The sequence below is a fragment of the Rutilus rutilus genome (assembly GCF_951802725.1).
Source record: "Rutilus rutilus genome assembly, chromosome: 5".
NCBI lineage: Eukaryota > Metazoa > Chordata > Actinopteri > Cypriniformes > Leuciscidae > Rutilus > Rutilus rutilus.
In genome coordinates this window covers 31,252,357-31,272,418 of record NC_140213.1, presented here as the reverse complement: position 1 = coordinate 31,272,418, position 20,062 = coordinate 31,252,357, and the positions used below count along the sequence as shown (strand labels likewise).

Genomic DNA, 20,062 nt, shown 5'->3' with positions numbered 1-20,062 from the left:
TGTAGTCCTTAAAAAGTGATTTCTTTATAAGAAAATATCTCCCTTTGCTTTGAACTTTGAGCGTTGTAACTTTGCAGATGTTGTTTAATATGCTCAAACAGCAACATTACACACTAAATAAATTTAAAAAAGTGAAATCATAATCAACCACCCCTAACTGTAGTCAAAACCCTAAAGGAATGTGTACAGGTTTCTTATTGGACCATACTTTGGAACTAACACTAAAGAATACTGATAGGATTACAACATAACACACACCCAAAAACTATTATGATTATCAATAGAATAAAATGCATTTGAAGGATATTGATATTGAAAGTATTAGCATACTTTGAATTTTAAATTGCTAATCACATTGCTACAGTGTTCTAAAAGATCTATGTTTTGTTTTGTGTTGGAATCCTGTAAATTCCATAAGTATAATTTTTATTTGTTTCAAAATTATGATGTAGCAGGAATCCTGTACACATTCCTGTAGGATTTCGACTAGTGTAAGTGATGCTTTCTTACTAAATCACTCACAAGTTATTGAGAACCGATAGCAGAGTTTTCCTGTAATTCCGCTTGTATTACATGACCTTAACAACACCAAGGTCACAGTTTCGACTCTCAGGTAATGCACACACTGATTAAAAACCCCCAAAAACAAACCATGTATAGCTTGAATAAAACCATGTAAGTCGCTTTGAATAAAAGCTTATCTGCCAGGTGCCTAAATGTAAAGAAGAACTAAAACAAACTGCAAGTAAGAAATGTCAGAACAAATTGAACATTTCTCTTATTCACCTTGTGAGTCATTAACCTGTTTAGAGCATGCAATATTTCAAGGTTCATGTCCTCTCTCTCTCTCTAACAGCCTTTCTTTGCCTCGATCTACCTGAAGTGATTGTGGCCCCTCCCACATATCCAGTTCCCTGGCCCTCTTTCAAGACACACACTCTCAGGCGGTTCAATGAGCTCTTTGTGGGGGGGGTTGAGGTATGCGGTGAAAGTGTGTGTGAGTCTGAGAGAGAGTGAGAGAGTTCACTTGTTCTGTTAGTACCTAGCGGACTGGGCACAACTCTGGAGGATCAGCTTAAAGGTGTGTGTGTGTGTGTGTGAACAGAATTACAACAGAAGGCGAGAGAGAAGTGTGTGAAATCTAGAAAAGGACAAATCTGAGAGCAAAAGAAGGTATGGATTTCATTCTGTTTGGCATGTGTTTCTCAGTCTTTGGCATGTTATGTGCATCTGTTCGTCATGGTAACCATAAACAGTCAATACTTACTATAAGAATTCATACAGTAATTTGAGCTACACTGCTTTCACTCCAACAGAATGCTGCTTGAATCAGAGTTTTGTGCTTTTGTCTTTTGTGTGATACAAAATAATGAATCTTGTATAACACAGAAGACTCTGATTCAAGCAGGAGCGAAAACAGTGTACCTCAAGTTACTGTATTTATACTATTACTAATACTAGATACCTTTGTTCCATTTAGCTGTCGGCTTTCCAGATTGAGTCACTTAGACTTAAAACTGAGTCTGAATTACTTTATGTAAGTCCAGATTTGGATACTCCCAGCGAGACTTAATAGACTACTGTCTACTGACTGTCTGTCTGTTCAAAAGTCTTTTTCACACAGCCACACACTCGTTCTGCATGTTATTGTATGTTTGAGTATTTGCATGTCAATTCTAAATTTCATTAATATAGTCTCACGCTAATATTTCTGACACTGTTAAACACGTTTAAATGCACAGAATGTTCCAGTAAATTTTGCAGGTGTCTGTTCATTTTTTTCTTTTGTGTTCAGGGAGTGAGGTATCATATTACAGTAGTTACTGCATAATACTACAGTAGTGTGGAAAAACGGACCCAAACATTCTATTCAGATCATTTCAGTGACTATTGCTTTACAACCTCCAGATTGCTCTTTCTTCCTTTCTGCTGAATGAATAAATGTAGATGATGTTTTTGTGTTTTTCACAGGGCGATGCTCAGTGAGTGGTTTTGGTGGGATCGGCTGTGGTTGCCGAGGCCGGTGACGTGGGCGGACCTAGAGGACAGTGAGGGGTGTGTCTACGCCCGTGTGTCCCACTTGTACGTCACTCTACCTGTAGCAGTACTGCTGCTTGGTTTAAGGGCATTATATGAAAGGTACACACACACACACACACACACACAAGCTTAATGATATTGAAAAGACTAGCTGACATCAGCATTAACATACATGCTGGTTTTTGCTCATTTGGCTCTGGTGGACTCGAATATCCATGCTGTTCGTTTAGCAAAACTGAAGCTGGTAAAGCCAGTTGAGCAAAAAACTTTTACATTATGTGTTCTTATATTTGTTAAAGTGCAGTGAACGGTTTCTGGTTAACAGCAGGAGAAGGCATCACTCTTTGTGCCTTCACTGCCTTCCCCTCATTCAATAGGCTGATCGCGGTGCCACTCGCTGAGGCTCTTGGGGTTAGAGACAAAAATCGCAAGAGAGCGTCACACAATCCAGTGCTGGAAGAATACTACAAAACACACTCAAAACATCCAATACAGGTAACATCCCAAACACATCACTTGAACAGCGATCTGATTACTTGAAGCCTGTGTATATAATGCTTTTTAAATGCATTTAAAGGGGCTATATGCAACTTTTCCCCCAAAATAAACGTAACAATAGCCTTTTTATTTGACCATTTATGACTCAAACATCTCCTGATGAGCATACTGACACCTTGTCAGCTCACAGTGGGTGCACCTATAAGCCTGTATCCTATTTTTCCTATTTTCTGTCGGGTCGGATTTTTCGCGCGCTGTCTGCGGATGTGACGTCAAGCGCGTTCATGTTAAACGTTTCAGATCACTCTGCCACCACCGCTAGTCAGCAAACAAACTTAGTTTCTCAAACAATATATGTATTTGACTGTTTTTACCTCTGTAAACATAATGTTGACTTCTTTGCAGCGGATGACTTGTGAAGTGTGCACGTACGAGAGCGAGCAGAAAGGAAGAGCAGTTCCGTTTTTTGGCCACAGGTGTCAGTCGCGAGTTTAAATTTCAGAAAATCGCATATAGCCTCTTTAAAGCTACACTGTGCAATTTTTTAAGTTGATTCTTAGCAAAAAACACTTTGTTCTTTCAAAATGATATGTGCCCATTAATGTGTAATTACTTTTACCAGCTAATCAAGTATTCTCGTAAGCGTAGAATCTGCCATCTGTAGAATCTCGAATGGCGGCAGCCATGTTGCGCCTCCATCTTGAAAGTACATTAGCCAAAGAGGGACATACCTGGAAATTCAAGCTTCGCCTTTCGCGTTTTTACACTCAGTGGCACCGTGACGAATGCGAGGGGGAGATTACTCGCGACTGCCGGCAGATTTGAAATAATACGGCCACCGTAGGAGTTAAAACGCCCTCGGAATGGGAGGGGCTAGAAAGTAATATTCAGTTGGTAGTCATAAACAATTTCACCGCTAGATGGGAGAAAATCCTACACAGTGTAGCTTTAATCTGAAACAGGTCCAGATCACGTCACTCAAAAAAAAAAAAAAAAATTGTAAAGAAAATTAAGATTCTTTTAAGGGCCTTTTTTTACTTTGTGTTGAATTCATTAAAACAATTTGAAGCAATCAGAAGTTTTTCAGACTGTATATCAATAATCAGAACAAACAGCAGTTGAAGGATGACATGCATAATTCAATTATTTATCCGACGCTTTTAAGTTGTTGTTATTCTTTAACCTCCTATTCTTTAAGGGTAAAAGTCGTTTTTAGAACTGATATGAAAACGTATGATTTAACCTAAAGGTTTAGATAACGAAAGGTACAATCATTTTTGCCTTCAAAATTATCAGTAGTAACAGATAAGATTTTCAAAGCCTTTAAAGGAGGCAAAGTTTTTTATGATGTTTAAATATACAGACAATAAAATAGAACATTCATCTAAAAGATCCGCATCTATTGCCTGGAAATGACTAAATGTCTTATATTTAGTCAATAAATTCAATTAGAATAATAAGACACTTTATACAGCTGTTACCAATCAAATGAAATCACTAACAACTAAATTCATCTTTGGCACAGAAGCTGCATCTGAGTTGGTAATTACAACTGCATAAATAATGTTGAGATTAATGTTATTCAACGTTCAAACTCAAAAATCACATTTTGCAATTGTGCACATATTTGTGAAAACAGCTCTCTTGCTCTTGTGATATTACTTAATATCATATGTTATAATATAAAAATCAAGATCTCATACAAGCAGACTTTTTTTTTTTTTTTGGCCTTTTGTATTTAATGTTGGTGACATTTTTCACCATCACCCTCTGATAACTGACCCAGCACATTGGTAACAAAAGAAATCCAATTTGAAACAAGAAGATTTACATCCAATCTCAGTAATGATGTTAACAAATAAATCATATAATGCACCGGCAATTTAGTAATATGACTGCAGTTGTGGTCTTGACCCGTCTTGAAATAAAATCCCGAGTCTGAGACCAAGATAAGTCCGAGTACAAATGCGGTGACTCGACTTACAAATGACTCGAGACCGGTCTTCTTGAGTTCTACAACACTGGGGGAAATGGGTGGTGATCAATAGGGCAGAAGCACATGACATATTCTCCTCAATGCATGTTTAAGCAATAGTTCCTAAATTGTACATAAGAATACTTAAATATCTCTATTTAGTTCACCACAATACTATTAAGTTTCTAAACTGTCAGATGAGACCGCACATGACAGTTACATGTTAGAAGTTAGAACACACAAGTAGATAAATAGTATGTGGAGGGAAGCACAGGTGTCCCATGAAGCAAAAAGTACAGATTAGTTAAAATTTTGTTACTGTAATGTGAAAAAATCTATTTCTTCAAATGACAATCATAACAATAATTATAAAACATTGGGAATCACAATTAAAGTCACCATGAAATCAAAACCTATTTTTTATGGAATATTGCAGTATTTATTATTAATGATTTATCTGTGCACATAATTTTTCATAATCTTTAATCAAAATAAGATTTACCTTTAATAAAACATTTATATATAAAGTATAATACTATTCCTTATGATATGTTAAATGTTTTCATGAATTATTGTAACAGTATTGCCAATACATTATAATGATTCAAACTAAATTGTATGTTTTAATATACATTAGATTCTTTAAAGGTGCGACCATGTGTGGGTACATACTATAATGTATTATAACTGTAGTTGAGTTATTTATGAAAACATAACATACTACAATATGTATTTTATAAGGCATAACAAATATCTTTAGATTAGATTAAGAATTCCTTTTGTAATGCATTATATATATAAACAGGCTTCAACAAAAGTGTTAAAGCATCATTAATAGAAACATACAGTATGTCCTATTCGCTGGTACAGTACATGTAAGGCCGGCACATACTGACATATGAAGTTTATGTGTCTAGGAATGTTTGTGTGTGTCATGTAATTAGGCGGATATAAAAGGTGTGTGTAAAAAGTTGGGCTGGTCGGAAAGGCAAGTGGAGCGCTGGTTCCGCATACGGAGGAACCAAGACAGACCCGCAGTCCTAAAGAAATTCAAAGAAGCCAGGTATATTTACACACACTAAACAAACTTTCATTATTGACTCATTCGTGTTTGACCATATTTGACCTTCTCCTTTTTTCAAACTTGCATATTTGTTATTAACAAGAGTATTTTCTTTTTTGTAGCTGGCGGTTTGCATTTTACCTGTGTTCGTCTTTCGGAGGCGTGTTGGCTTTATATGATGTAAGTGTTTTTTGCTGTATACAGATCTCGGACTGTATCTGAACACCTGAAAGACCTCCAAACAGCTGGGTGTAAGTGTGTGTGTGTGTGTTACAGCACATGCAGAGATTCTCAGGAGAGACATTGAATCAGCATGTGTGTTTGTGAGAAATGCCTGAGGGGTAATTAGGAAAATTTTCCCACCTGTGAACAGCTCCATTCTGATAGAAAGATCCATAATTGGTCCACAAATAACAGGCATGGACAGGCCCTGCACACACCCAAACACACACACACACAGAGTTGTGTGTTTACGCTTTGAAGAACACATAAATCAATTTGTTGTTTTTAAGAGCCTATAATTAAACAATGCCATGTGCAAAAGTGCAGGTTATCACTTCAGACCAATGGCATGAGTGTTAGAAGCCTATGATATTGCTTTTATGAAACTTACATTTAAGACACAATATTGCCAGCTACTAATTTTTTCTGGATGGATCCAAAGCAAAGCAACACTTGACTATCTCTGAGCAACATCTATCTCTAAGTGTTTCGAACAAGTACAGTGAGTGAATGAATCAGTGATTCACCGCTTGTTTCATTGTCGAATGAATTCGTGTCTGAAATTGCGTAGCCTACTGAGTAGGCTACTACATTTGAATTTGGATTTACTTCTCGACCATTGAATAAAAGAATGTGTTGAGTCCCAAATGACGTACTATGCTCTGTGCTCTTACTATGTACTCAGCCGTGTAGTATTATGAACTAGATATAAAGTTATTTTTTCATTCACCATCGGAGAATGCTAGCCCCTCCCCCGCCGCTACGTAATTAAAGCTGCTGAGTGCATGAAGTGTCCAACATTCCACACTTATTCTTTTTTCCAGTAATTTATAAGTGCATCATCCGGTATTCAAAGTGCACTTTTTCGTTTTGGAATTTTCAGTGTGAACATATTACTCGCGAGTCGCGCTATTTATGCTACAAAACGGAATAATATTGCATAGGTACCGATAGGTACACACCTCTCGGACGTACTACATCCGCCATGTTGTCACTGTGTCACATGACCTACCAGCGTCAGTTGAGTTGCTTCACTTCCATTCATAAGTCCTCTCCTGTATTTTCTTTTTTGCTGTTGTCTCCTTTATTATTGTTTTGGTTGATATTATGTGATGTATGCTTTCTCTTTTGTATGTTCCCGTTTTCAGCATAAAAAAAAAAAAAAACTATGACACAAACAAAACTAAAAACATCTCTTCATCTGAAACAAGAAGCTAATAAATGCTGGATTTCAAAAATAATAATAATAAATAAATAAATAAATCCTCTCCCGTGGCCTCATGGGATGTAAAGTTCATCGAATGATCACTTAAGAATCTCGCCTTAAGCAATAAGTCATCAGTTACTGTTTTTTATTTATTTTATGAATTTGGACATACTACTCTGTTTGTTCGCATACCAAATATTAGGGAAGTATTCGATCTCCGATGCTATTTAAGGGCACAGGGGGCGATTTTTTTTTTTTTTAACGAATCTGTTGATTAAAACGATTCAATGATTCACTCACTTGTCGCCATCTAATGGCGCAACGATGTAACTTGGAGAAAGAATCACTGAAAAAATCCTCACCGCGTATAAACTCTGAAATCTTTATTTTATTTAATGGAATTATTTGGTTATATAAATAAATAAACTGTTAATTATATTGTTTTGTGCAACAGAAACCATGGTTTTATGATCTACGGGAAGTGTGGGCAGGATTTCCCAAACAAGTAAGTGTAACATATGGAAGTTTTAAAAACACTAAGTTACCTTCTCATAATGTTTTAAAATAACTCAGCACAGTGGAAACCAGTCTGAATATTTGCATGTTGTTCCGGGAGGGTTGTGTTTGTGCAGGCATGTTTGTATGGCGGTTGGTTTTTAAATATGTTTGTTTTGTGTGTTTCTATATATGTGTGTGTGTGTGTGCACAGTCACTGCTGGACTCTCAATACTGGTATTACATCATCGAGATGAGTTTTTATAGTTCTTTACTGTTCAGTGTGGCTGCAGACGTCAAACGGAAGGTAAGGATGCACCAATATCAGTATCTCAAGTTCACCTTATCAGTTATGAGTATTTCCCTATCTATATCACTTAAAAGATTATGTATGAATGAGATGAATATGAGATCGGTAAGGTCACATCAAGGTCATAAACAAACACTCTTTATCAACTAGCCTGCAGGTAGCACTCCTATTAATGTCATAACATTAACAGTCAGCAAGTTACTTTACACAAGTCATTATAATGCAATAATTCATGCAGTTTAAGGTTTAATAAATGGAATCCAATGTCTTGCATTTATTAAAATAATATGCTTTTGAAGATTTGTAAATAACTGATATATTAAAATGGCCATATCTTAAGAGATATATCTGTCAAGGTTTATGGAGCTCTATTTCTCTCTTTGTCTATTTGTAGGACTTTAAGGAGCAGTTGGTCCATCATTGGGCCACTTTAACTCTGCTGTCCTTCTCCTGGTGTGCAAACTACATCCGCATTGGCACACTGGTCATGCTGGTCCATGACACATCTGATGTCCTACTCGAGGTGAGAGAGAGTGAAAAAGTGGAAGAAAAGATCACCCAAAAAATAAAGCCAGCAAGAATTTTTTATATACAGTATATATATATTTTTTCTATTTAAAAACAAAAACAAATGCTGTTCTTTTGACATTTCTATTCATTAAAGAATCCAATTTTTTTTTGCATTTATAAGGTTTTTGCTTATCTGTTTCTCTAAGTCTGCTAAGATGTTTAACTATGCTGGATGGGAGACGATCTGCAACAGTATATTTGTGGTGTTTGCTCTGGTCTTCATGGTAACCAGACTCATCATCTTCCCTTTCTGGTAAGTGTGTGATGGAGGTAAATGTGTGGGAGATTTTATGGTTACATAGGGTTAAATTGTGCGTCCATGTCATGTGTGTAGGCTGATCCACTGTACGTGGGTGTATCCTCTGGACCAGTTTGAACCCTTTTTCGGCTATTATTTCTTTAACGTCATGCTTGTGGTGCTGCTGTTATTGCACGTGTTCTGGGCCTCCCTGATCCTCCGCATGGTCAAAAAGTTTCTCTTCGGCAATGTGAGTATTCATTATTACTCAAATAAGATTTTTCACATGTTGATATTCTGATTTAGATCATTTTTGGTAGAGGGTAGAAAAACATGTATACACAATGCACAAGATTAATTCTCTTTCTTTCTCTTCAGCTAAAGGGTGATGAGCGCAGTGATGAAGAAGAGAATGAAGAGGGCTCTGAGGAAGACTATACGCACACATACTCTAATGGATCTGGGAATGGACTGTCTAATGGCCATTGACACCGAGGGAAAGCTTCAACAAACAGACACAAATTGACTTTTGATGCCGTGCATGCATATATGTCCATATTGGACATGATTTATCTGTGAATTGTTTTTGCAGAGCCTTTCATATTAAGGTTCGTATATGTACATATATTATGGTAGATGAATAAAATCAATACAACATATTTTTAAACATCAATTTATAATTTAAAACATTTTAGCATGTGCCAATCCACGCAGTAGTTAAAATTTTCCACATGAAGGCTGCTCCGATTACTCCAATCTTTAATGTCACATGATCCTTCACAAATCATTCTAATATGCTGTTTGGATGCTCAAATAAAATTTTGTGCTTGATCTTTTTGGAAAACGTGAAACTTTTTTTTGTTAAAGAATAGAAAGCACTTATTTGAAATGTCTTAACTGTCACTTTTGATCCATTTAATGCATCCTAGCTGAATAAAAGTATTAATTTCTTTAAAAAATGTAAGTACTGACCCCATTATTTTAAGCATTATTTTACATTGTATCATGTCGAAGCTAAAGCATTTAGTCAATTCAGAAGTAAAATCTTGCAATATGAATGGCTATTAATAGGAGTAATATAAAGTGACTTTAACAAACATATTACAGTGTGTACAGCACATAAAAGCTCAATATTTTACTCGTGTTCAGAAAGTGTCATTCTATAAAATGGACAGATAGTCTCAGATACTCCAGGTAGCTCTCAGATTGTTTATGTATTCTTCATCATCAGAGATTTCAATACTTAGACCTTCGTAATAGTCCTCAAACTCGGCATATGACACGGTCTTGGTGACCTTTCCTGCTTCCCGTACGAAGGCCAGAATGTCAGGGTTCGGAACGGCTTCTGTCAACAGAATGATACAGTATTATCTTCATAAACAGCAGTCATCCATGTTGCCCATGTGTGAGTTTGTTTTACTCATTGCCTTTATAAGTGTATCTGTAAAGTGAACTATATAGCCTTTCCGGAAATAAATACTGAAGTACCACACGTTACCAGCATTCATTGTTTGTCATGAAATATTGACCGACACTGAACATGACTTCGATTGCTGCTGCCTGTGCAAGAGACTAAATGATCAGTGGCTCACCGTGTGCTGCGTCAGACTCTTGTTTGCCTCTATAGAATTTTTCAATATCGCTCAGGAAGATGGAGCCGGTTTTATTTGGGTCAAGCTTTACATAAACCTAAAAACAGAGAAAAGATAGGAACATTAGCAAATGGCCTAAATGGAAATTCAATAACTCACAGAGCTCGACGGCGTCCTCTGGAGGACGAAAGCAGTCCGGCTGGTCTGTCACCTTCAGGAAAACGGCTTTTCTGTTCTCGCTCATCTCCCCAGTAACGGCACGCATCACATCAGCGGGGTGCACCCGCCTCTCTGCACGCCGACCCACAATCCTCCACACCGCCTCGAAGTCCTGTCACACACAGCACACGCTAATGTAACGGCTCAGCACTCTCACATTATGTTCTACATCAACATGCCTGGTGCTTTCCTACAGTCTCATTTCAGATAGATAGACATCCTTCAGGACATGAAAATATTGACTTGCTTCAAATTTAGCTTTTACATTTTGAAACATGTTTTATGAGATTTTTTCTCTTTACCTGTTGAGTAAGGCACAGTTGCTCCATCAGAGATTGTCTGAGCAGAACTTTTTGCTGAACACTATCAATCTTTATATCTAAGTTCTGCAGATCCCTAACTAGATTGATTAGGGTTTGGATCGCATGTCCCCTCAGCCGACCGCGCACTGCACCTGCAAAAACATCCACCAATCAGAGCACTGGATTCCTTGTCAAGCTTACTGTGACTGGTTAATGATTAATGTGCCATCAAAAGTACAAGGTCACTTTAAGGTGAAGTGTGTAATTTCAGGTAACTCAATACAGCTTTTTAAATCTTAAAATGTGATGCTCGGTGTAAGACCGATAAATGCGATTTCAAAGTGGGTTGTTGGCCAGTTGCAATGATATGCACAAAAATAGATATATAGCCAATTTTTTTGTCTATTCAACATGTTTATTTATTTGTTTGACACAATGTAATTTCTTTAATGATCTTAATATATATTTTATAATCATTTAGGGAACCCACAGCGTATAGCAAATATTGATATGTTACCATTCAAAGGTTTGGGGTCAGTAAGATTTTTTTATAGATATTCATAACGTTACAAAAGATTTCTATTTCAGACAAATGCTGTTCTTTAGAACTTTCTATTCTTTAAAAAAATCACAATTTCTACAAAAACTATTTCTGAAGGATCACGTGACACTAAAGACTGGAGTAATGATCACCGGAGTAAATGACATTTATAAAATATATTAAAATAGAAAACCTGTTGTTTTCAGAAAAAAGAAAATTGTTTTTATTGCTGTTTACTGTTTTACTGTATTTTATCTAATTAATGCAGCATTGGTGAGCATAAGAGACATTTGAAAAAATCTCACCGACTGACGGTTATTAGTGAACTAATTGGCATATCAAGTAAATAATTTGATTAAAATTAGCCTGATTTTAACATAAAAAAATGACATACCTCATGTGTGGGTGGACATTTTGGATGAATGCTAATGCATTTGAAAAAAAAATGTTTGTGTGCAAGAGCGAATGCGTGTTAAGGATTAACCTTGAATTGCCTTTAGTGAGTTTCGATCATTGATTTCCTCTTCAGAGAGACAATGTGGACCTTCCCCAGACTGAGTTCTGTGCAAAAGAAACACTCTGTACTCTAACTTGTGCACTCATGTACATATGTGTGTGAGTGGTACATACAGCAGGGCTCCCTTGGCTGTGTCATCCACATCAGTAACTCTGAGAGTCAGGCACGGCTGCTGTCTCAGACTTTGGGGGAGGTGTGGGTCGTCTGTACAGAAATGAAGCTCGGCACCCTGGGAGATGCAGGCAGAGTGTTGATGAGTTAATGTTATTCGGTGAGTGTGTGAAAGATGATGAGTGTCGAACCTGTGAGATGTCTTGAAGGCAGTACGGCCTCCCTCTGTTCAAATACACACCACGAGCGATAAAGGGCAACGCGTTCCATCTGAAAGAGTTTCGATTAACATTTAACTTTACAAAAACACCTAAATTTGGAGGGAAAATATGTAGTATGAGCAAACAGTGATGTGTTGTATTTGTACAAATGCAAAGCATCATAGCCTTACCTGTTTTTCCCAAAATGTCGGTACTCGTACACGGTCAGTGTTTGGTCACATGTGAAAAAGAAGCCAATCAGTTTTCGGCAAGCCTCACGTCCACACCTATATATCAAACACACACGCATTACAAAATAAAACACCAAAATAATAGTTGAATCTCCATCACAATACTATAACTACCTTGATAAAATCCTGGCTTGAAAACAGAGCTTGTTGGATAAGGTGTTCTCCGTTAAAGACATCCGCGTTTTTACCCTGTAGATACAAAACAAAAACCTAAATATCACAAATCACAGTTTTATCAAAGGGAGCAAAATGTTAGCAAGCGCTATTTTCAGTTTCTTTCTTTAAAAAATATAATAGGTCATTGGATATTAAATTACATTTAAATACGTTTTTAAATTTTTTTTTATTATAAAACAACAATTTTAAATTGAAACCAATCAAAATAAACACTTACTAAAAAATATATAATATTTTAATTGTTTACCTGCATTTCAGGTGACTATTAACCGAAATGAGAAAACCACTGACATGCGAATATGGTGTTATATTATTGAAATATTTACTTGGAAGTACCCCCTGACATTTTGTCAAAGGGGTTCAAGTTTGTGAATCACTGTGCTAAAAGAATAAATGTACATTTTAAAGCAATGGTTCTTAAACAGTTTCAGGTGGTGAACCACTTCATAATAAAACAAAAATCACAAACTCATTCTACATCCTTGAACCACATCCTAGATAATTTTGCTAGACTGTATTATCTAGAATGCTACTAGAAACGCAAATGTAATATCAATAACTTTTTAATTAATAACTCTTGATGAAATCTCCTGCAGTTCCCTCACAAACCCCCAAGGATTCCCAAACTTCCGTTTTCTGAAAGCATTTTTCTTTAAAATATTGTGTTCAGGGGGCCTTTTAGTCAAAACGTTTGAGAACCACTTATCTAAAGTGACTTACAAATGAGGAACATCCCAAGCAATTTGTCATAAGAGTCAACCACATTTCAGAAAAGATTTCAATTCTAATTGAAATCTTTAATTTTATGTGTGGACTATACTGAAAATAGAATTTTTATATTTTCTTAAGAAAACGTGAGTGTCTTGCCGGTACTTGCAAAACTTACCATCACGATTATTGTGTGCTTGTGGGTGGTTGCAAAGGCGTTGCTATGTGGTTGTGAGGGTGTTCTGAGTGGGTTTTTTGCACGCTGACATGCGGCTGGTTATTGGTTTGTTCAAATCAGTAACCCCAAGTATGAGCAATAATGGAATAATAATAATAATAGAGCTTTTCTAAGCAAAAACTTAGAAAAAATACAAAAACACAAAATATAAGTGGGGACATAACCACTGTGACCTTCTCCAAACCTATGAGTATGAGACAGAAGGGGAGAAAGAGCGTTTTGTATCTGAGTCATATATGTGTGTGGGTTTTACTTAGTGTGGTGAAGAGTTCTCCTGTAGCGTGGTGGGACGCTCGTGGGACTGGCAGACACAGCATTCTGTTCTGGATCGCTAATGACAGCCCTGCGTGAGCATCAGAGAACCCTCACGATGTTATTACTAACCACAGACTGACAAAAATGGAACAGAGAGAAGGAGAGCGAGAGAGATACTGACCTCGACAGCTGGTCCACCATAACCTGCTCAATTACTGCCTGCAGTTTCCTCTCCTCGGTAAGCCCCTCCTACTCACAAACGCACAAATATATCATCCAATCACATTACATGCTCACAGGACTTCTGAAGCTTAACAAACACCCTCCTCCAGGGGGAGACAACAATCTCTGGTCAGAAACACTGCCAGAAAATGTTTGAATGTGAAAAGTCAAGTCAAGTAAACTGCTTTTGTGTGGAAACATAATACATGTGTGGATCAAATAATAATAAATAAATTATATATTTACATTTTAAATAATTATACTTTTTAATTTTTAAAGCAGTGTGTGTGTATGTGTGTATATATATATATATATATATATATATATATATATATATATATATAGTGAAATATTATTACGGTTTAAAATAATGGTTTTCTATTTTAATATACTTTAAAATATAAATTTATTTCTGTGATGCAAAGCTTAATTTTCAGCATCATTACTCCAGTTCAGAAATTATTCTAATATGCTGATTTGATACTCAGTTATTATCAATGTTGAAAACAGAAGTGCTGCTTAATATTATTCTTTTTGGAACCTGTGATACTTTTTTAAGGATTCATTGTTGAATAAAAAGTTAAAAAGAACAGCATTTATTCAAAATAGAAATCTTTTCTAACAATATAAATCTTTACTATCACTTTTTATCAATTTAACACTGTTGAATAAAATATACATTTCTTTCAAAAAAGAAATGACTGACCCCAAACTTTTGAATGGTAGTGTATATTACAAAATATTTATATTTAAAAAAAAATAAATGCTGTTCTTTTTACCTTTCTATTTATCAAAGAATCATGAAAAAAAGTCATAAGCAGCACAACTGTTTCCAACATTGATAATAAATCAGCATATTACAATAATTTCTGAAGGATCAGGTGAAGACTGGAGTAATGGCTGATGAAAATTCAGCTTTGCATGACATAAATAAATTATATTTTAAAGTACATTAAAATAGAAAACTATTATTTTAAACTGTAATAATATTTCACAATATTACAGTTTTTTTCTGTATGTTTGATCAAATAAAGGCAACCTTTATGAGCATTAGAGACTACTTTCAAAAACATAGGAAAATAGTAATGTTTCCAAACTTTTGACTGGTACTGTGTGTGTGTGTGTGTGTGTGTGTGTGTGTGTGTGTGTATATATATATATATATATATATATATATATATTATATTTTATAAATATATATTTTAGAAAACCTTTTTCAATGATATTAGGGTGCTGTATTTTTTAGCTTATAAAGTGCACATGATCCAGCTTCCCACGACTGCAGACGATAAAGTGTTTTGAAGAATACACTGATGGATAGATGATCCAACTTTACTATTGTGATTATTTCAATGCTAAAAAAACCTGAGTTTGCATTCTCCCATTATAAGAAAATGTCTGGCAAAGAGTAAGGAGGCACTTGTTTGGACTGGGACCCAGTATTAAACTCACCGCATCCATCATCTTGCTGTTGGGCCGTACAGTGTTGGACTGGTTGTAGATGGGTTGTGCTGTGTTTTTAGAGGTGAAGGTAGATGAATCCAGGTTTGGTTCGTGACTGTACAGTGGACTTCTCTGTGCCTGGTCTCTGTGGCTCAGCTGTAGTGATTCTCCATGATCCACAGCAGGCATGTGATTTTTAATTGAGTCTTTCATCTTGGACGAAAAACACTGGGAAGGAAAAGCACAAGATGCCTAATTTAAACACTGCCTATATTTTTTGTGGGAAAAGAAAAAAAGTTGGCTTTATGCAGGAAGCTCAAAAGCCTCAAAATTGCATTGGGGAAAAAAACTACCAGTAAAAAAAGCATATAATTACATCATTTTGGGTGAACTTTTCCTTTATGGTAATCTTGAATAAGCACCTGCTTTGACTGTGTGGAGGAGGCTGGAGAGCCCCAGCTCATGCCTGACAGCTCTCCTGTGACACTCTTGATAGCAGCATCCTTTGGAATCATGGCAGGATGCTGTAGAATATGACATGTTCAATAGTGTTAGACCTGCTTCGACTCTATTTGCAAAATCAAGTCATTAAACTACACATAATCATGTTTTGTTATCCCACCTCCTCTTCCGCGTCGTGCAGGGTCTCTAACTTTAGCACTGGAACTCTGGGAGCGATATTTAATCAATACATAACCATATATTAACAACTCTCTACAAACAATATGTTTGCAAGCTTATCTTAGTTCTCTTAACTTACTCTGCTGGCCTCGGCCCGCGGTCAGCCCCACTTGTCTTGGGCTTGTATAAATACATGCAAACAGAAAGAATAATTATTAAAGCTTAACGAGTTATCCATTGCGTTACAGGCATTGCGCACTTACCTGTTGCACGGTTTTATGTAAGGGTGAAGATTTCACGTTTGCTTTCATTATTAGTGGAACTGTAAAATATATTTATATATACGTAAATTCTATAGTTGTTCAAAATTAACAGGTTTTAGGACGGTTTTCACTCCCGCGCTCACGTTGCTGTGGCGGTTACAAACCAAACACAGAACACACACGATGGCAGCGTGACTGTCATCGTTAAAGGATTGTGGGTAATGAAGTCTGAAATGAATACTAAAATAAATGGAAAAATAAATACAATTACCCTGTTAATGCATTTAAATGTCCGGCTAAATCTAAAATATATTAACAAAAAATAGCTCAGCTGACATGTAAATTAAATTAACTAACTCTAAATGCATTTTCAAAATAGACATTCTAAATATGTACTGGCTAAATATGGCAAAACAGCCATTTTTGTAACGGTTTATTTTACATTTAGACATCAAATGTGTGTGTGTGTGTGTGTGTGTGTGTGTGTGTGCGCGCGCGCGCGGGGGGGGGGGGGGGGGAGAACTTGTGCGTGAGAGATGAAGACAAAGAGCCCCGCGCATTAAATTCTTTCGTGACATGGTGGGTGGTTCTGTATCGGTCCTTTAAAAAGCCCCTGTACGAAGACAGATAGACAGACATAGAGAGAGAGAGATCGACAGACAGAGAGGGAGAGAGAGTGGGCAAATCCACGGCACCATGACGCACAGGTCAGCGCGTCTCTTGCAGTGATGCTCCATTGACTCATTTATCCAGAGCGAAGCAGCGCGGCTCAGGACAGTCTCCTGCCATGGACTCTCTCGGCGGTCTTCTCTTACAGATATGGGTTCTTCTGTACGGCTCATTCGGCGTTCTGGCTCTCTTACCGGGAATAACGGAACCGGAGTTCATCCGCAGGTGTGTGCAGGCGCATAACACGCAACGCTCGCGCGTCACTCCACCTGCGGTCAGTGCGCGCTCCATGGTAAGACAGGTGTTCGGGGCGCAGGTATTTGATGCATCGGTTATGTTTCGTTTACATTAATCATTCCTCAAAAACATGTATGTGTTTATCATTATTTGCGCAGCTGTTTTAAGCATGTTGTTTACTCAATCTTGTTTACTCATGTTCATCATCATTTTGTCTGTGTTTGTGTGTGAAATCCAGTGTCCCAGTTTTCCACATTTTAAATGCTCATGGTAATTACACAGATCCATCATGCTACCCTAACAGCATGTTCTTTTGTTTTTGTCTCAGAGTGTTTGGTTTAAGAATATAACAAAAATGTACAACCATCATTCTGGTTGTCATGGCAATGGAGAGATGTTTTTGTATGAGTGGAAAGAAAAGGCTCCCTATTGATCTGGATCGCATTTTTTTAAGTAGTAAAAGAATGAAGAGAAAACAAAGGGTCTTCTTGTTTGTGATGGTGCTTGAAGAGGGTTCTGACAGGCAAAATGTAATGATATCTCTCCATCAATAACCATTTTACATGTGTTAGTAATTTGTTCTGTTTTTTTAATCACGTAAAATATAAGCACTATTAAGCAGTGTTTTTTTATTTTTTTGTATTTCAATTGATTCGAATAAGTTTCAGCATAGAACAACCAAACTTAGTTGCACACGTAAAATGTTCTGGGATCAAATGTTCTGGGACAAACACATTGTAAATGTAAGTTTTGTTGGAGCTTGCTCCTCTAATCCTCTAATCCTCATATCTTAAATCATATAATATCTATATATTGTAATTCTATTGATTTGCATTATTGTGGATGTGTTTGTGTGTTTGTCTACAGTCCTGGGACAATGAATTGGCCAAAGGTGCCAGAGACCGGGCGAGACACTGCAAGGCCTCTCATCATCCCGGGATGGCGTATTTCGGGCACCCGCCGTTCGGATGGATGGGCGAGAACATCTGGCTGGGCGCTCCGTTTGCTGCCTTCTCCGTGGAGAACGCCATACACAGGTGGAACAAAGAAGGAGTGTACTCACTCAAAAACAACAACTGCTCGCGGTTGTGCGGCCACTACACACAGGTATGTTCTTTAACATTATTACAGCTTTGTATGTAAATATATATCAGCACTGAAAATTTGTTTCGACTATCTTTCTCAACCTTGTGTATTTGTACATGTATGTTTCAGTTAATGTGGTCTACAAGCTTCAGGCTGGGCTGTGCTGTAAATGTGTGCTCTAAAGGAATCGAAAACTTCTCCACTCACCCAGAATCCACCATCTTTGTGTGCAACTATGGCGATACGTAAGTTAGAATTTTGTTGCATTGCATTGATATAATAAAGTACAGCACAGGTCAAAATATTACTTTGTCTACCTCTTGTGGTGATGTTATTCCAACATGCTTTATTGCAGAGGACAAGTTCATGGTGTTACTCCAAACATAGCAGGTGTGAGCTGCAGCGGTTGTGGATCAGAGATCTGCCGAGACAACGTCTGTAGTAAGAGCATTCCCAATGACACATCACAATAACTGTCACACAGCAATATTACAGTAATATTACAGTGCAAACATAGTTCACAGCTTAGTCCTATTAGGTACAACCTTCCCACACCATCTGAACAGATTGCATATAGATATAATATCTGTATGTATTGATATTGTATATACTGTATTTTACATAAATGTGTATGTATATATATATATATCTTTTCAGACAGTGTGGAAAGGTTGTACCTAATAAGACTAAACTGTGAATTATGTGTGTGTGTAATAAAAACTTTCCTTATTTGCTGTACAAAGGAGCTTACTCCTGAGCTTACTAATTTTGTGTAATTTTATGATGTCAGTTTGATGAAGTCATATTAAATAATATATTTGACTTGAATAAAACAGTCAATTTCATTTGTATAGCTCTTTTCTCAATACAGATTGTTTCAAAGCAGCTTGAAAGAAAATCATAATGTTAATGTTTAAAACGTATTCATATCTTAATGTCAGCTACATCTTTTTATTTAAAGATGTATTTTTTATTATTATTTCCATATTTATATAAATTTTGCAAATATTCCCTTTCAAACCTACATCTTAAGGTCTCTCTTTACAGGATATGATTGGTTCCCTGGCTGGGACCATGGCCCGCCCTCTTCAGCCCCCAGTGTTTCCTATTGGCTGACTAATCTTGGACTGTGTTTACTAGGAGTTTGCTGGCACTTTTATGTAACACATTAATGTCATCCCGTGTTATCTAATGTCTCAAACTTGAACCTTAATCTTTGAATCGCTCCATCAGTTATATACGGTTAGATATTAAATTAGTAATCACTGAAATATTATCATATATATATGTATATATATATATATATAGTTCCATTTCTGCTGTGTGTAAATCTGTAAGGTCTATAAATACATTTGATTTAAAAAAGTGGAATTTTCATTTTACCTCTAAGATTGGCAATCATAAAAGTGCTACTTGAATAAACTTGGGTTGTTTTATACTCTTACTGGTCTTCTGTGATCTCATTTCTAAAGTGTGTTACAACCATTATGAAGCGTGAACATGTGTGACTGTGTATGGTGGCTGAGAGTACAGTTGTCGTGTGTTTCACACACATACCAATGAAGTCACGACGCATTCCTGATGATTTTACCGTAACCATGGAAACGGGTGTACGTATAGCACACTGTAGGCCGTGAGTGAGAACAGCTATGAGTCACAAGTTACGAATTATGTTTTGAAGTAGTTTATTTTTCTGAGTAATCAATCAGCAGTGCTCTATTAGTACATGAGTAATGTGTCATCCATTATTTTAGGATGTACACACACCTACAGTGCAGGTCAGAATGAAAAA

At 36.6% G+C, this 20,062-nt stretch overlaps 3 protein-coding genes across 7 annotated transcripts; 2 read left to right on the top strand and 1 right to left on the bottom strand.

The window, feature by feature from the left end:
* The first annotated feature begins 1,007 nt into the window (after positions 1 to 1,007).
* On the top strand, positions 1,008 to 9,306 carry cers3b (ceramide synthase 3b). 3 transcript variants are annotated; one of them, XM_084409771.1, is made up of 11 exons: positions 1,008 to 1,081; positions 1,972 to 2,139; positions 2,418 to 2,535; positions 5,458 to 5,576; positions 5,699 to 5,756; positions 7,460 to 7,510; positions 7,715 to 7,807; positions 8,205 to 8,333; positions 8,527 to 8,633; positions 8,715 to 8,868; positions 8,997 to 9,306. In XM_084409771.1, the coding sequence occupies exons 2-11, from the start codon at positions 1,976 to 1,978 to the stop codon at positions 9,105 to 9,107; spliced, it is 1,104 nt and encodes a 367-aa protein (XP_084265897.1). In that variant the 5' UTR covers positions 1,008 to 1,081; positions 1,972 to 1,975; the 3' UTR covers positions 9,108 to 9,306. The 3 variants fall into 3 exon arrangements, with proteins under 3 accessions (XP_084265897.1, XP_084265896.1, XP_084265898.1); XM_084409770.1 differs by having other exon boundaries at positions 1,012 to 1,173; XM_084409772.1 differs by lacking the exon at positions 1,008 to 1,081 and having other exon boundaries at positions 2,047 to 2,139; positions 2,366 to 2,535.
* Positions 9,278 to 16,498, bottom strand: caps2 (calcyphosine 2). Of its 2 annotated transcripts, XM_084409768.1 has the most exons (16): positions 16,279 to 16,498; positions 16,155 to 16,195; positions 16,017 to 16,062; positions 15,817 to 15,918; positions 15,404 to 15,622; positions 13,911 to 13,978; positions 13,728 to 13,817; positions 12,466 to 12,540; positions 12,292 to 12,387; positions 12,092 to 12,170; positions 11,903 to 12,018; positions 11,757 to 11,833; positions 10,732 to 10,883; positions 10,422 to 10,541; positions 10,211 to 10,307; positions 9,278 to 9,963 (listed from the first exon to the last, which is right to left on the bottom strand). In XM_084409768.1, the coding sequence occupies exons 1-16, from the start codon at positions 16,324 to 16,326 to the stop codon at positions 9,800 to 9,802; spliced, it is 1,590 nt and encodes a 529-aa protein (XP_084265894.1). In that variant the 5' UTR covers positions 16,327 to 16,498; the 3' UTR covers positions 9,278 to 9,799. The 2 variants fall into 2 exon arrangements, with proteins under 2 accessions (XP_084265894.1, XP_084265895.1); XM_084409769.1 differs by lacking the exon at positions 13,728 to 13,817 and having other exon boundaries at positions 16,279 to 16,452.
* A 303-nt stretch (positions 16,499 to 16,801) lies between these two features.
* Positions 16,802 to 19,687, top strand: glipr1b (GLI pathogenesis-related 1b). Of its 2 annotated transcripts, none has more exons than XM_084408651.1 (5): positions 16,802 to 17,239; positions 18,052 to 18,291; positions 18,400 to 18,515; positions 18,626 to 18,711; positions 19,318 to 19,687. In XM_084408651.1, the coding sequence occupies exons 1-5, from the start codon at positions 17,066 to 17,068 to the stop codon at positions 19,440 to 19,442; spliced, it is 741 nt and encodes a 246-aa protein (XP_084264777.1). In that variant the 5' UTR covers positions 16,802 to 17,065; the 3' UTR covers positions 19,443 to 19,687. The 2 variants fall into 2 exon arrangements, with proteins under 2 accessions (XP_084264777.1, XP_084264776.1); XM_084408650.1 differs by having other exon boundaries at positions 16,802 to 17,263.
* The last annotated feature ends 375 nt before the right edge of the window (positions 19,688 to 20,062 follow it).

Coding starts and splice junctions, on each gene's coding strand:
- cers3b (XM_084409771.1), top strand. CDS start 1,976: ATGCTCAGTGAGTGGTTTTGGTGGGATCGGCTGTGGTTGCCGAGGCCG. Junction 5,757..7,459: donor GCGTGTTGGCTTTATATGAT/GTAAGTGTTTTT, acceptor TTTGTGCAACAG/AAACCATGGTTTTATGATCT. Junction 8,334..8,526: donor CATCTGATGTCCTACTCGAG/GTGAGAGAGAGT, acceptor TGTTTCTCTAAG/TCTGCTAAGATGTTTAACTA.
- caps2 (XM_084409768.1), bottom strand. CDS start 16,326: ATGAAAGCAAACGTGAAATCTTCACCCTTACATAAAACCGTGCAACAG. Junction 13,979..15,403: donor ACAGCAAGATGATGGATGCG/GTGAGTTTAATA, acceptor GTTTGTGAGTAG/GAGGGGCTTACCGAGGAGAG. Junction 10,308..10,421: donor GAAAAGCCGTTTTCCTGAAG/GTGACAGACCAG, acceptor CTCTGTTTTTAG/GTTTATGTAAAGCTTGACCC.
- glipr1b (XM_084408650.1), top strand. CDS start 17,066: ATGGACTCTCTCGGCGGTCTTCTCTTACAGATATGGGTTCTTCTGTAC. Junction 17,264..18,051: donor GACAGGTGTTCGGGGCGCAG/GTATTTGATGCA, acceptor GTTTGTCTACAG/TCCTGGGACAATGAATTGGC. Junction 18,516..18,625: donor GTGTGCAACTATGGCGATAC/GTAAGTTAGAAT, acceptor GCTTTATTGCAG/AGGACAAGTTCATGGTGTTA.